The following is a 10,439-nucleotide window of genomic DNA, read 5'->3' as shown; positions in this document are numbered from 1 at the left end:
CCATCCGTATACTTTATTTATAAATTCAGGTCCTCCTTTTCTCCCCTTAATGTGGATTTCTCTAAAAATCTACTTCCTTTATCCATTGTAACTCTGATTTCTTTATAATACAGTTCACCACCTTCAATATTAGCATTTAAAATCAATTCAGTTCGTGCATCCGGATTAGTAATCTTATATTTGTTTAAGAGTCGTTCAGCCTCTTGCTTTGTAAGTTCTACTCTATGTCTAGTCGAAGGATCCACCTGTGGCTATCGCGTGAGCCAGCCTGGGAAGTAACGGCTTCTGCAAAGGTATCATCATCATAGGAAAAAGTTGTTTCAGCAGTAGCATCATCATCATCATTTACATTTGTATCATTGATATCCTGGAGTGGTATATCTTCTCCTCCTTCTGCCATATTGTATTTCTATATTACTACAATTATTTTTTATCATCCCTTACATATACAGTAAAAAAAAATGCACATCTCAGTTGTTGAAAGCGTTGAACAATTGGCCGACTATATCGAAAGAACTAGCGCTGCATATCGTCGCAGTTATAAATTAATGGGTCGAATTGATATGGCTCTTAATATTACTAAGGGAATTCTTGTAAGTTCTGCTGTAATAGCAGCAATTCCTACAGTTCCGGTACTCATAGCTTTAACTCCTATACCAGGTGTTATTATTGATGTAATACAAGGGAAAACGGGTGTAGCAAAGAGACGAGAGAAATATAAACATTATTATGTGCAATATAAACAGCTGCTTACACAAATACAAGAAAAAGGTGCAACCCTTCGGAACGAGGAGGCTCCGGGGTCAGAACTTATTCAGGACATATTTCATCAGGCGCTAGAAATTCAAAAACAAGAAGGATTTAGTCCACCTCTGGAAAGATACCTAAGACATTATGGATTAAATGGATATGAAATTTAGTTCGCCCCGATAGGAACTCTCGTGTTCAACATCAGCTAGACTCCGCGACCGGCCGGCCGGACTGACAACGGGGCTCCTTTATATAGGCTAGTTTGATGGTGATGACTCACACGGAATTTCCCGTACATGTATAAACATGTTGTGTGACTCAGAAGGGAATTTCCCTGCTTAGTTCAGGACAATGCACTGCTGCGCCAGCTGTTGCGCATGCGTGAGTTCGTATATAGGTCAGGGTCATACTTTAGTTACATGGATGGTTAATTTTTCCTTCGCTTCATGTAGATAAATGAATAAAATGGGTGTAAAAATTCTTACTTCATCCCAGTTGTCCACGTTTACTTTACTACTTATAACCTATCATGGCAAGACTGCATGATGTTTTAATATTTTCTGCCTGTCGCCAATATAGAGTTCGATTCCATTTTGACAAGCACTTTGAATGTGCGATCCCTGCCCGATCAGTCAGTCGCCGATTTTTAAAATCAGCCAGACATTATATTCTTAAAGAAACTCAACGATGTAAAGATTACAAAATGCCTCATTCATATTTTTACGGTGTTTGACAATTTTTTCCGTCAGGGACGTTCGCTCATATCGTGAAGCTTCGATCGATGCTGTAGCTCCATGCATGCTCATACACAGGGCTGCGCCGTTTACACTTCAGTGGAGATCGTATCGCGCTTTTGGAAGTGACTTTGATCACAAGTCTTCATTCGATCAAGGTGAATTTAGTACTGATATTCGCAAGTTTTACCCCTCACATTCGCTCGCACTTCGATTGTGAGAGCCCTCACTTCAAGCCCTCACATTCGCTCGCACTTTGATTGTGCTAGCCCTCACTTTGGCCCCGCACTTGTCGATTTCCGGCACCCTTACATACCTGGATGTTTGGACAATTTGCAGCAATGCAGCAAGAATCCATGCAGACCTTTGCACGTGCAATGTCTGACTCTATGCACCGAGCATTGACCGAAGCCATCGGTGACAGAAAACGATCGGCAGACGAGGAAAATGAAAATCATGACAGAAGCTCTGCTCCTAAAAGGTTGAAAATACCGATAAGTGGAGATCGCCACGCAAACGTGGGGAATTTTAACCCTCTTGATGACGCTGACGAGCTCGAGGTACCGACACGCAGAGACACCGTACATGATATTGATATGGCTGTCTCGAGTCTGATTGAAACGGAACTGCAACAGACACCGAACGGGCGCGATACCACCGACAACTCTAATAATGCGCCAACGGAGCCTGAACAGGTAACATCTGCATCTGAGGATGACTGGCTGAGCGATCTCGCTCAAGAATTTGACCTGGAGGACAAGAAATTTGGACCTCCAATAGGTGCACAGTTAGCGGAAATTGTTAACAAGATGATGACTATGCCGCTTGGTAAAGATACTCTGAAAGAGAAATGTAAACAATATTATGCACCTGAAAACTGCGACAAGGTGGTGGTTACGAAAGTCAACGAAGAAATTTGGTACAAAGTAAAGCCAGAAACAAGATCACGAGACATTAAATTGCAGGCAGTACAGAAGTGTATGGTCAAAGCTATGATTCCGATATTGACGAGTACGAACGACTTGCTCAAATCGAAGAAAGCCGCATCTGAGTCTGATATTTCCAGACTAGTCAAGCAACTCACAGATGCCCTTGCATTTTTGGGTCAAGGTTGTTGGGAAATAAACCAACGACGTCGAGCCATGATACGCCCGGATCTTAATCGACAATATCAACAACTATGCTCGAAACAGGTACCGATAACTTCGTACCTGTTTGGTGATGACCTGCCAAAGCAAGTGAATGATATCAAAACAACCAACCGCGTCGGCTCGAAAATATCGGGATACGGTTACCAGAAGTTTCAAAACTCCACGTATGGGCGCAGTGGTGGCTACAGAGGAGGTTACCAAAATACAACTGGCTATAACAGTACCAGAGGAAAAAACGGCTACCCCTTCCGCAAAAAGCATTTCCAAACGGCTGCCCCGTGGAAGAAGGGGACAGATGGGCCAACGAAGTAGACGGTAGGACAAAGGTCAGTGAACAAGGTGAGCGTTCTCTCACTAAGACCCCAGTTTTGATGCGAGACAAGCCATTTGAGGCAGGCGAATTGAAACGCCACTTAGATAAGTGGGAAAATATAACGTCAGACTTCAGAATATTGAAAATAGTTGAAGGTTGTGAAATTGAATTTGTCAGATTACCACGTCAGTATAGTGTCAGAACAATACACTTTAATGATAAAGAACAGATCATTATTGACGCCGAAATACAGAAATTACGTAACAAAGGCGTCATTATAGCATCCGAGCACTGTGAGGGGGAGTTTATCTCCCCGATATTCATTAGGCCAAAGAAAAGCGGGGCCTATAGACTGATCCTGAATTTAAAATGTTTGAATAAATATATTACATACCATCATTTTAAGATGGAGTCACTCCAGTCAGTAATATCGCTAATGCGGAAAGACTGTTTTATGGCATCAATAGACTTAAAGGATGCGTACTATTCAGTGCCAATAGCAAGACATTATCAGAAATATCTCAAATTCATATGGAAGGGGCAATTGTATCAATTTACATGCCTTCCAAACGGCTTGGCTTGTGCACCCAGATTATTTACCAAATTGCTAAAGCCAGTATATGCACACCTACGCACCATGGGCCACTTGTCAGCCCCATATATTGATGACTCCTACTTACAAGGGGATACAATGCAGGAATGCTCCCAAAATGTGGACTATACATACCAGCTTTTATCGGAATTGGGATTCACACCCAATGATGAAAAATCAGTATTGTTGCCTACTCAGTCACTGGTATTTTTGGGATTCATATTAAATTCTCATCTGATGATAGTCTCTCTTACACCAGAGAAAGCTCAGAAATTAGTGAGAAGCTGTCTAGAACTTCTTACCAAAGAGAGTCCAACAATCAGGGATGTTGCCCATGTCATAGGTTTAATGGTATCCTCATTTCCCGGAAATCAGTATGGACCTTTACATTACCGCAGCTTAGAAATTGACAAATGCTGTGCATTAAAAAAGTCGCATGGTAACTTTGACGAGACTATGACTTTACATGAGGATGCAAAGAGTGACTTACATTGGTGGTGCAATAACATAACTAAGGCATGTAAACATGTGTCACATGACCAGCCAAATATAAGGCTATAGTCCGATGCCTCCAAAAAAGGATGGGGGCGGTGAAAGGAAATACCACCACTGGGGGTCAGTGGCCTCTAATGAGGCTGACGAACATATCAACTTACTTGAGCTGAAAGTAGTATTTTTGCATTGAAAACGTTTTGTTCGAATGATAAGAACATACATGTCACAATAGAAATAGACAACACAACTGCAGCAGCATACATAAATCATATGGGAGGCACGCACTCATTGAGTTGCAATGACTTAGCAAAATGCATATGGTCGTGGTGCATTTAAAGGGACATCTGGCTCTCAGCAGCTCACTTACCTTGAGCAAAGAATACCCTTATGAAAATGAAACTGTGCGGCAGCTCTGCCGTAGAGTTGCTGCACTAGTGCTGCACAGGAAAGCTGTGCAAGAGAGGCTGTGCAGGAAAATGCAGCTAGCTGCACAGTTTCTGCACAGTGTTAATCTGAGCAGAAACTGTGCAGCAGGAGACAAAACTGTGCAGCTTCTGTGCAATAATCTCCATACTGTACACCTTGTGTGCGGCAAATGTAAAATGTGTACAGCTTGTGTACAACAGACCTTGAAGTGTGCAGCTTGTGTGCAGCAGGCCATCAAGTGTGCAGCTTGTGTGCCAGAAATGACATTACATGTACAGATTGTTATTGGTTATTGCTGCAAATATGGAGCAACACATGATGGGCACATTGCCGACTATTTCATTACCGGGAGTACAGTGTACCATTGCACTTCGTGACCAGTCATATTCAAGAAAACAAAACTGACCTTTCATTTATATTTTGCATTCATTTATTTTTTATAACAGACAATCCAACTTTTAAATTATAAAAACTGTTAGATAATGGACAGCTTTTAAAGCACAGTTCAGCTGGTGAAAGCGACACAGGCCTAAACTCAACAACATTGCAGGATGATGGATATAAAGAGTACATCTGTATTATACAGCAGTGACATGTAACAGCATTACATGAGTACCCCCTTCGACGATCTGGTTTGGTAAATCAAGTTCAATCGACAACTGAATTTTTAGGAAAAACAAATTTTTAAAACAGGGACTTGTCTGACTTGCAAGTTAAACTCTGTATTTTCTGCGAGTGATACCAAAATGCACTGAAACAGTTTCGAACGAAATCTATGATGGTCTGTAACTTGTGTAAGGACGCGTCGTAGACTTTTGTTACTGCAAATCTGTACCTTAAAAATATCGACAGATGAGAACTTTTCATTGTAGAAACAAACAAATAAACTTCAATGTCGCAGGACCCGCTACTAGTACCTTGGCTCCAAGCAGGCCGTGGACGTGTTCAGACTTCACGCTATATAGTATAGCGGTACGTACGTACAGTGCCCAGCACTGGAACTTGGAAGCTAAGTCTGTGTCCTGTCATCGCTAACAAAATCTCGCTTTCTGTTATGACTGGATTGATATTCAATGCTTTTGTCCATGTTTTCAGCGTTAGATAATTGCCGAGCACAATTTTGGGGTGTTTCACACCCCATCCTGACCGCTGTACGAAAATCCAATACGCTGCTTCGCTAACGTCCAGCGCTAAACTGAGCTGCAGCCGACATGTTTACACTCTGAGGTCACGGGTTCATCAAGTTCAGTTCACGCATTGATATTGAATCTTCGTGTTGAAAGAAATTTTACTCTATTTTGAGTCTTTCTATGATGAAAATAACCTGTTTCATTATACTTGTAAATTGGGTGCTCTATCAAGTATAAAACATAACGGATTGGTGAATAATGTAGAGTCAATTCCAACGTTTAAAAACGGGACTACATTATAAATCGCGTAATGATTTATAGATCGCACTTCCGTTAACGTCATGAGGCTTGATCGGCGCGAAGTTAGATTTTGGTACCATCGGCTGTGTACTTGTTGTTAGGGAGTTATCTAGTGGACAATTTCGTGATCTTTCTATGGAATCGCCAGGCAAATGATATCACAGTGTTGGAAAAACGTGTATACCAGCACCAGAGATAGACGGGTTTCAAAATTTGTGAACGTGAACAGCAGTAAAAATGCTCACTATGTTTTCTCAGTATGTACACACGGTTCGGAGAGACCTGCAACCGGAACCGGATCGAATCATCCGGCCTCTGCGAGCAATTCTCAAATGTACCGGTAAGTCAATGTACCGTCCTTCTGTTCATCACTATAATGTTCTGTAATCGTTGCATTGCTATGTTTAGCTACAGATGAATTTTCGTTGAGTACTGATTCATACTGAATTCACTTCGTTTCACAACAGTTACAGTAAGTGCTGAGATTTTTGCAGATTGTCGCCGCCGTTGGTATGTAAACAACATACGGCGAGCTGTCCGCTGTTTGACATTTGATCATTATTAATTTAATAATCATAAATGTATATGCATTTTTTTTGCTTCAAGTTTTCAACTTTTTTGTCTCTTTTCAAATAATTATTGATGTCTTTCATCAAATGCGATGTTTAAATGTGTGGTCAAACGGTAAAGACTTTCTTCCCTGAACGATTTGTATTTTTCAGACTGCATAGTGAGGAAGGGACAAGAAATTCAGAGAACAGAAAGCCAAATCGCAGCCTATGACAGTAATGTAAATGTTACATGAAACTTCTCGAGTCAAAAGAAATTCTCTTGAAGATACTCGTGGCATGAAATGAACATGGCATTTAAAATAAATCGTACCACAATTTGAATTTAATCTTTTTTTCTCTATGTCTTTTTATTTAATGTTCTTCTTTTGTCATGCAAGGAGTTTTGAACTTGACAGTGGCAGTTCTAGATTAGTGACTGTAGTGGACCCAATGAAGAAGAAGGGCTTAGTCCCTTCGAAATATCGGGATTTACAAGCTCAGAGTGGAACATTGATACACTCTTTTTATTTAACAATAACTTTATTTGCGCTGACCATTTTTTCTTGTGATACTGGTATTTCAGAGCTTAGTTGGATAATAAAACACATCTTGTGCTTTCCACAGTCTGTCAGGTTTTCAACGGTGTCACTAACATTGGCCATGTTTACACAAGCGATTTTACAACTTCTGTGTACATATCTGAGCTGAACGTATTATATCCTTGGAAAAGATAAAAACGTTGAAACTTATGGTACAATACAAGAAATTTTGCTGTCAACTTAATTGTGTTGCTTCTTTGGTTTTCAGTATCTATCGTCTATTTAATAATGTATTTCGTTTTCTTACTGTTGCTGAAATTGGTAAAAGTTTATCCCAGAGCTGACTGCTGTGGAATTATGCCAACTTATGAAGGAAATTTTGCATTTTGTGGTTTGCGGCAAATCTGAAGTAACATGCAAAATAATTTGCCGCAAATTTTAACCTACTCCTGGTAGCTGTCCTGCAAGATGCCACAATTTTCTGTGAAGTTCCTGTACAGTCTTTCATGTACTCTGTAGTTCAAAGGGCTATTGTGCAAACACAGGCTTCCACATTTCCAACACAAAGTTACTGCAGTTACTGTTTTCAGCATTTCTTGCATTATATATTTGCTCAGTGCAGCTAATGTGTATAATGCAAAAGAATCAACTTACAGCAAAGCTGCTGCAACTTGTTGTATTGTTGCACAGTTCCTGCACAAAGCTACTGCACAGTTACTGTTTTCATTGCTTCTTGCACCTGTGCGGCAGCAACTAATTTGCATGAGAAAAAATCGCCTTACAGCAGAGCTGCCGCAACCTGCTGTATATTGCTGCACAGTTCCTGCACAAAGCTGCCGCACAGTTACTGTTTTTATCATTTCTTGCGCCTGTGCGGCAGCAGCTAATTTGCATGCGAAAAAAGTCGCCTTACAGTTGAGTTACAGTAATTGTCTGTTGCACTAGTGCCGCACCTGTGCAGGAACACTGTGCAGCAGGCTAAAAATTTTCATAAGGGTATTGAAGCAGATAGGTGTTCCCGGAAATTTGAACATGAAACAGAATGGATGTTAAACAGAGACGTATTTACAGCAATAACGAAATCATTAGGTGGGCCTAGCATAGATTTATTTGCATCTCGGCTAAATTTCCAACTAAAGCCATACATATCTTGGAGGCCAGATCCTGATGCACAGGCAATAGATGCATTTTCATTGCCATGGTCTTACGATTTGTTCTATGCTTTCCCTCCTTTCAGCTTGATTGGAGCAGTCCTACAGAAGATAGAGATGGAAATGGCAAATGGCATCATAATCATCCCGTATTGGCCCACTCAGTGCTGGTTTCCGAAGGCAATGCGTCTGCTGACAGCATTACCGTTAATACTGCCAAGAACTCAAACTCTGCTTATAAACCCCACGGTGAAACATCACAGTCCTCATCCGCTTTTCCCGAAACTTGTTCTACTGGCATGTCGCTTATCAGGACAAGCCTCGAAAGTCAACACATTCCTCCAACAACTGCATCCATCATTATGTCGTCATGGAGACAATCTACTAAAAAACAATATGAACCATACTTGCAGAGATGGATTGCATTCTGTAGTGAGAGGAAAATTGATCCCATTCATACAACTGTAGATAAGGCATTAGAATTTTTGACAACTCTCTATCTAAAGGGATTGCAATACAGTGCTATTAACACTGCAAGATCTGCCTTGTCGAATCTTATTCAATTGCCTTTGAATGCCACATTTGGCTCACATCATTTAGTTACTAGGTTTATGAAAGGCGTGTTTCAACAAAGGCCAGCATTGCCAAAATATGTTGAAACTTGGGATGTTGACAGACTATTGTGCTACTTAAAGAAATTGTCACCTGTGCGGGACCTGTCCTTGAAGGAACTCACCCTAAAGTTGGTGGCTTTGATTGCAGTTCTGTCGGGTCAAAGGTTGCAGACCCTGCACAAACTAAGTTTAAGAAATATGATTGTTGGCAAATCAGCCTATAAATTTGTTATTGATAGTATGTTGAAGACAACCAGACCTGGAATACACATGTCAGAGTTAGTGTTAAATGCGTTCCCGCCGGATAGGCGTTTATGTGTTGTGTTTGTTCTGCGAGAATATTTAGTCCGTACAAAGGAGTTAAGAGGGAATGAAACTCAGTTACTCATAAGCTTTGTTAAACCCTATAAACCGGTATCCAAGGATACCCTATCAAGATGGATAAAAGCAGTCTTATCCACAGCAGGTATTGATGTTACAAAATTTTCAGCACACTCAACAAGATCAGCATCAACCTCTGCAGCAAAGAGCAGGGGGGTACCACTTGAAATTATCATGGGTAAGGCAGGCTGGAGCAGTGCATCCACTTTTGCCAAGTACTATCACAAACCAGTTCAAAACCAGGACAGGTTTGCTGAGGGATTGTTATCAGCATTTGCTAAGAAACATGATTAAGCATTTGCTTAACATTGTATGTTGTCACATGACTTATACTGTTAAGATTGTAGTTGATTAGTTGTCACATTACAATTCATGTTATCTGAACAATTCTGTTTTGAGTGGTTCTTTCCCATCTCGTGAACACATCTTTCAAATCTCACGTGATCCCTGAATGACGTCATTGTGAGGTAGAATCCCCCAGTTAAAGGAAACTTACCTGGAAGTTGAAGTTTGACTGGGATTCTACCAAGCAATGACGGTCAGGAAGAGATTACGTGCCACCCAGGTTACCAGAATATCCCACCCATTATTATCAGGGATATTGTATGTATTCACTCGATGTGCGTTCAAAACTGACTTCTGGGAGATTTGTGCAATCTCACGTAATCCCTTCCTGACCGTCATTGCTTGGTAGAATCCCAGTCAAACTTCAACTTCCAGGTAAGTTTCCTTTAACTGGGGGATTATCCTGCATCGCGCATGTACATGTACACAAGTCACATGGTTATTACCCTTTGACCGGCCTCCGGCTACATGAGCATGCATTGCGCTAAACGTTTCAAGATCCCCGTTCTGTACGCGCGATAGTAGTATGCTTTCATAGATCACGTGTATCAAGGCAGTTTCGAGATACCCTACATTGTCACGTGCTGTAAACTTTTTCATTAGCATCAAAATGAAAATGGCAGGCAGGGTCAGCGGGTCTCGGGGATCGAAGCGGACATCGACAGCGGTAAACACGCTAGATACATACTTCCCTGAGCTAAAAAATAACAATGATAAGGAAAAACAAGCAAATCAGGAAACTACAGAGAAAAGAAGGAAGGTGGATCGAAGTAGCGCGAAGTTCTTGCCTGAGTGGAAGGTGAGTCGGTCGGTCATTTGGCATGTTGAGCTGGGTCACATGTTTTTCCTTGCTTGGCGATTGAGTTTGCAAAATTTGAACGCATTAATCAAATTGGTTACATTTTTTAAAACTATTTCTATCGAAACCCACGGCAAATTTAATTACCTAGTTTAGTTTTCCATTGAT

General features: G+C 41.0%; 1 protein-coding gene across 2 annotated transcripts; it reads left to right on the top strand.

Moving 5' to 3' along the window:
• The first annotated feature begins 1,806 nt into the window (after positions 1–1,806).
• On the top strand, positions 1,807–9,514 carry LOC139144135 (uncharacterized). Of its 2 annotated transcripts, none has more exons than XM_070714800.1 (2): positions 1,807–2,961; positions 8,219–9,514. In XM_070714800.1, the coding sequence occupies exon 1, from the start codon at positions 1,826–1,828 to the stop codon at positions 2,945–2,947; it is 1,122 nt and encodes a 373-aa protein (XP_070570901.1). In that variant the 5' UTR covers positions 1,807–1,825; the 3' UTR covers positions 2,948–2,961; positions 8,219–9,514. The 2 variants fall into 2 exon arrangements, with proteins under 2 accessions (XP_070570901.1, XP_070570900.1); XM_070714799.1 differs by having other exon boundaries at positions 1,807–2,974.
• The last annotated feature ends 925 nt before the right edge of the window (positions 9,515–10,439 follow it).

This window comes from Ptychodera flava, chromosome 11, assembly GCF_041260155.1.
Source record: "Ptychodera flava strain L36383 chromosome 11, AS_Pfla_20210202, whole genome shotgun sequence".
NCBI lineage: Eukaryota > Metazoa > Hemichordata > Enteropneusta > Ptychoderidae > Ptychodera > Ptychodera flava.
Note: the sequence above shows the minus strand (reverse complement) of the source record. Positions and strands in the feature narration are given on the sequence as shown.